A 5928-nucleotide genomic window follows, 5' to 3' on the forward strand; every position below is an offset into this window, starting at 1 on the left:
GGCGGCGGCGGCGGCGGCGGCGGCGGAGATCCCGAGGTCCGTAAGCGGGGCGCTTGGGGTCCGGGAAGGGAAGGCGCAGAGGGTCGCGGCTTGGCGCCGCCAAGCTGCGGTGAGATCGCAAGCGGCGGGACCAGGTAGAGATTGGCAGCCGGCGCGCGGGCGGCCGGCGGCTGGTGGCAGAGCTCAGGGGACATGAAGGGCTCTGATTGCAAAGCGGGAGCCCGGAGCGGGGAGTGGGACTCCCTCAGCACCCCGCCAGTGCTGAGGGTAGGCGGCCAGCAGCGATTCCTGCTTGAGCACGCCCGGGAGAGTGCCGCGCACGGAGACCTGTGCGGGAGGCGGCGGGAGAAGGCAGAGCGTGCAAAGCGGCGAGCCCCGTTTTCAGGTTGGGCGGGAGGCGGCTCTGGAGGGGCGACGGGGCCCCGGACCAGCGGGAAGAGAAAAGGTGGCGCCCAGTGCGTCGGTCGCCAAGGTGCGGGTGGGCTGCGGAGGGGTAGAGGAGTCCAAGGAGCTGGGGACCGACCGGACTCGCGGGCGCGGGCGCGGGGCAGAGGAGAGGCTGGGGTCCGGCGCGGAGTGGTGGTGGTGGGGGTTACTTTGCTGCGAGAAGGAGTCACACATAACTGCGCAAGTTTCTAACCGCAGTGATGGATACGCAGTCAGTAAAAGTTTTCTTTCCAACGCTGATGGGTGTGTCCGATTTCTCCGCACCCCAGAGACCGGGGCCCACGCCCTGGACCCACCTTCACTCCCAGAGCACAGTCTGGAGTGTCAGCCCACGGAGCCCCGTGGGCCACCTGCGGCGAATCTTTTCCTTTCCTTTCCTTTCCTTTCCTTTCCTTTCCTTTCCTTTCCTTTCCTTCTCTCATCCAAATAAAAGTTTTTATGGTTGTTGTGGTTTTGTTTTTAAGGCTTTGCCCTCTCTTCCTCACGTTTCCTTCCTGGACTCATCACTTTGAGGGAAACCCTAGCAAGAACCTCTTGGGTAGCAAGCGCTGGATGGAATCTGAGCGGCGCCCGCGAAGGAGGCAGAAGGAGCCAGACCTTCACCCTTTAAAAAGCTGTCCTTTATCCTAATCTAAGATGCAGTGCAGTGTTTTGCCAAACTAGTGCTAATTAGCAAGGAGGTGTTTCCAAAAAAAGTGCTGGGTGTCTACACTTCGCCTCTTGCTTCTCCTGTTTGTGAAAGGTTTTTACAAAAAGTTCCTACAAAACCTGAGGTGTGGAGGGGGGTCCCCTTCATTTTCCTGGGTAGCCGGCGGGTTCCAGTAGAGCTCAGTGCCGTGGGCCAGGGACCAGTGACCGGCTCTCTCTGGAACAGGTGTGAAAGAAGCACTTAAGCCAATGCTGGCAGGCATCCCCCAGCCGCAGCGGGAGCACGCATGCACACGCACACACGCACACCCCTACACACACACACACACACTTGTGCACACCCGCGCTCACACACGCACATGCACTGTTTTTTTTGCTCGTAGCCCCCCTCCCCAAGGTTCCCTTGGAAATGGCATTTGGCCAAGCTCACTCTTACGTTACTGTCTGATCATTTGGGACAAGACTACTTAAGAAAGTGGACTTTTATGTCCTTTCTCAGCACCATCTCTTATCTAAGGCCCGGCTACTCCTCTTCCCCACCCCGTGGGAAAAGTGTGCATTCCGTTTTTCCCACAAATGGTGTCAGCGCGCCTGTGCCTCCTTGCTTCCTCTGTCTTTTGCCGTACCCCTAGCCTCCCGCAGCTCAGGTGACAGTATGGGAGAAAAGGCTGCATTTCTTTAAGAGAATTCCCGGGAAAATTGTCACCAGTCCAGCTGACATTTTCTCCGCCTTAAATTTGTAGATATCCACACTTTAACCATTTCTTTTTCTCTTTCCCCCTTCTCCCCCTCCCCTTTGTTTTCCAGCCAACATCTTCGTGGTCAGCCTCTCTGCAGCCGACATTCTGGTGGCCATCTACCCCTACCCCCTGATGCTGCATGCCATGTCCGTCGGGGGCTGGGATCTCAGTCAGCTGCAGTGCCAGATGGTCGGGTTCATCACAGGCCTGAGTGTGGTCGGTTCTGTCTTCAACATCCTGGCCATCGCCATCAACCGTTACTGCTACATCTGCCACAGCCTCAAATACGAACAGATCTTCAGCATGCGCAACACCTGCCTCTACCTGGTTGTCACCTGGGTCATGGCTGTCCTGGCTGTCCTGCCCAACATGTACATTGGCACCATAGAGTATGACCCCCGCACCTACACCTGCATCTTCAACTACGTCAACAACTCTGTCTTCACCGTGACCATCATCAGCATCCACTTCGTCCTCCCTCTCCTCATAGTCGGCTTCTGCTACATGAGGATCTGGAGAAAAGTGCTGGAAGCCCGTGCCCAGGCTGGGCAGAATCCTGACAACCAACTCGCTGAGGTTCGAAATTTTCTAACCATGTTTGTGATCTTCCTCCTTTTTACAGTGTGCTGGTGCCCTATGATTGTGCTCACTGTGTTGGTGGCTGTCGGTCCGAAGGAGATGGCAAGCAAGATCCCCAACTGGCTTTATCTTGCAGCGTACTTCATAGCCTACTTCAACAGCTGCCTCAACGCTGTCGTCTATGGGCTCCTCAATGAGAATTTCCGACGAGAATACGGGACCATCTTCCATGCCATGCGGCACCCTATCCTGTTCATCTCTGATCTCATCGCTGATATTCGTGAGACACCAGAGGCCCGTGCCCTGGCCCGTGCCCGTGCCCGTGCCCGCAACCACGCCCTCGAACAAGACCGTGCCCATGTTTGTCCTTCTGTGGAGGGAATCCCGATGACCGACCGGAATGTTCCACTGCCTGGTGATGCTGCAGCTGGCCACCCCGATTGTGCCCCTGGCCACCCCAAACCCCACTCCCGGTCTTCTTCTGCCTACCGGAAATCTGCCTCCAGCCACCTCAAGTCTGCCGCTGTCCACCCTAGGCCTGCCTCCGTCCACTTCAAGGATGACGCTGTCCGCTTCAAGTCTGCCTGCAAGCCTGCCAGTAGTCACACCTCTGTTGGCAGCCACTCCAAAGCTGCCTTCAGCCCAGCCACCCGTCAGCCTAAACCCACCGGTGGCCACAGCAAGCTTGTTACTGGCCACCTAGAACTCCCTAGCTCCCACTGCCCCAAGACGGCCACTACTGGACACCGTGAGTCTGACGTCACCGTGATCAACCTCCCTGAGTTTGTCTCCAGCCCTATTAGAGTGTCCCCCGAGCCTGAGCCTGCTGTCAGCCTGCTGGAGCCTGCCACTGCCACTGCCACTGACTTCTCTGATCCTACTGTAGTGGCCCCTGCCGCCAAAGATTACAACGACATGGTGGTTGTGGATGTTGAAGAGGACTTTGAGGAGACGGCCTTATGAAAAGTGCTCTTGTTAGTGGCCAGGTGGTATTCCACTTTCCAGTTTCCTCTGCACATGTAACCCGAAGTGAGACCCACACAGACACGCGCGGGCACTGACACCCATCTTTCAGGCATACTCCTCCTTGACGCCGTGTACTTGCAAAAAGTGTGTGTGTGGCTCTTGCTATCTTCCAGATAGATTTCCCCCGAGTTTGCCACTTGTTCTTCCCAGACTCCCTTTCCTCCTGCAGTTGACCTCCAGCCCTTAGTGACCCCGGAAACAGGACAGTTACACTCTGATTTCCGCACTCCCAGCCTCTCCCCTCTTGCCCATTTCCTCTGCTGCTCCTGCTTCCTTCTCCCACGCCCGGTGGGGGAGGAGTGCATGCGCAATGGTAAAGGTGTGCCTTGGCGACCACTTTTGTCAAGTGACTGTGACTGCATAGCTTTATGTTTTAACTGTATTAACTCTATGTTGTACTTTTTCATGGCAGTCAGACAAGCAGTTACGAGAGAAAGTGTGAGCACTCAAAGTTTGTTTTCCCAAAGACAGTGACAAAATGTGACGCGTATCTGAAGAATACAGTTTGCTAAGCTCTTAGTAAAAGAAACTTGTATGCCTACGAGATCCAGTGGCAAAAGGAAAGATACAGTCACGCCAAATGATTTGTATTTTGTGAAAATTCAAATATTGGTGCTGAGTTTTATAGTCAAACGGGTTTGCAAATGGTGAGGTGTTTTTCCCCTATTTTTAGTTGTTTGACTTTTTTTAGTGTTTGTCAAGATTTTCTTTCATTTAGTTCCACAGTAACACATCCATTCATAATAATTTCTCTTAAAATCCAAACTTATGGTTGCTAGGCTCAAGTACACTCATTTTTATAGCTCATAACAATCTTCTTACCTCGGAGTTTTTTTCTTTTAACAGGTTGATGTTTTTACACAGTGTTTACATTTTTCTTTTGCATTCGCAAGGGAATTTTCGGTAATAACCGGTAGCCAGAACTGAATGAACTATGCCGTGTTCTGCCAAAAGCCTTGTCCCTCTAATGAGGAAGAGAAGCCAACGCCCCTCAGTCCCAGCACATTTGGCTGAGGTGGAGTGACAGTGTGACGCTGTAGCAGTCTTGCATCAGCACACTTGACAGCCCAGGGAATGACTCTCTAGAATTCAAGGGAAAAAAAAATCTGCTGTTTAATGAACATTTCAAGCGTTGATCCGAATTGACACTTTAAGTGAAGTTTACTGTACAAAAGCTTGTAAGGATAAGGGAAAATGTATTATACTGCCTTAATTCTATTCTTTGTGTGGTAGCAATTAAATAAAAGTGGTTTTGTGGCTTTATCGCACGATTTCTTCACAAATTCATTTTTTTACCCCTCAGAGTCACTGGTGGGGGAAGGTCCAGCTGTGCCGACCTTGGAGAATTGCAAGAGCTGGGTGCAAGTTGCATCTGTGGGACAACCTGCTGTGGGCCACAGCAGTCGTAGGACCCTCTCACCTTTAATCATCTGCCTCGCGGGGCGAGGGGGGGAGTTGGTAGGGGTGGTGCGAGCCCTCCCTGGACTGGTGTGTTCTCCCCAGTGGCTGACACGGATGACCTGAGCTGCCTTCCCTGGCCTCTGAGAACAAGTCCTTTACCAGAGTGGGAAGAGTGAAGCCAAGCTCCAGTACAGCTGCGACCCCAGAGGCTGTTGGGACGCAGGAGTAATGCGGGGTGTGGGAGAGCACGGAAGGAGGGGAGGCTGGCGCTTCCAGTTCGAGGTGGGGGCCGAGACTGGCCACCGGGCGAAGCCCCTGATCACAGGAACATGGTCTCGAAAGAGTCTAATGACAGAGAAAATGTTCTTGGTGAAAAGAAAAGTGGATTGAAAACAATATGCAGTAGCAGATCGTTTTCTAAAATAAACATGCACACTTCATACACGCATACACATCACACAGAGTTCTACATCCGCGGCGGTCCCGTCCAGCTTTGCTCCCTGTGGGGACAGACTGAGGTCATCCTAACTTTCAGTGCACGAGTTGCAGTGGTCCCAGGGCCGCCAGCACGATCTCTGGATGCAGCCTGACTGCCCCACCCCCATCCAGGGGAAATTCCGCCCTCTGCTTCGAGACTGCAAGCCTGCGAACCAAGAATGCTCTATCCCGAGTCTCCAAACTGCTTCAGGAGTGCGGTTCCCAAAGGAGACAGGAGAGGTGTGAGGAAAAGCGGCCCTGATGGTAGCTTTGTTTCACACTGTGTGCTTCAGCCACTCCCACGTACCTGCTGCAAGCTTTCAACAGGTGCGCCCCCGTCCCGCCTCACCTCTGCCCATCACCACCCCCAGTGCCCCCCAGAAACCAGGAGGGGTTCACACACCACTCAGAGACATTCTTCTCTGCCCCCTCCCTCGTTTCATTCCCCTGTACCCCCCTAAAGTCAAGAAGCCTCCTAAACACACTTGGAGTGACCAAGGCAAGAAGTTGTCTTTCTAGGGGCTGGGGATTTAGCTCAGCGGCAAAGCGCCTGCCTGGCAAGTGCAAGGCCGTGAGTTCGGTTCCCGGTACCGGAGAAAAACCAAAAAAA

At 53.9% G+C, this 5928-nt stretch overlaps 1 protein-coding gene across 1 annotated transcript in view; it reads left to right on the forward strand.

The window, feature by feature from the left end:
* The window catches only part of Gpr50 (G protein-coupled receptor 50), a 4225-nt gene extending 848 nt beyond the window's left edge, over positions 1-3377 (forward strand). Inside the window, exon 2 of the mRNA XM_005406431.2 lies at positions 1903-3377. Coding sequence (XP_005406488.1) covers positions 1903-3377 — 1475 coding nt within the window. The remainder of the gene's footprint in view (positions 1-1902) is intronic.
* Positions 3378-5928: the final 2551 nt, after the last annotated feature.

Source organism: Chinchilla lanigera, unplaced genomic scaffold (genome assembly GCF_000276665.1).
Source record: "Chinchilla lanigera isolate Chin_1 unplaced genomic scaffold, ChiLan1.0 scaffold00097, whole genome shotgun sequence".
NCBI classification, from domain to species: Eukaryota; Metazoa; Chordata; class Mammalia; order Rodentia; family Chinchillidae; genus Chinchilla; species Chinchilla lanigera.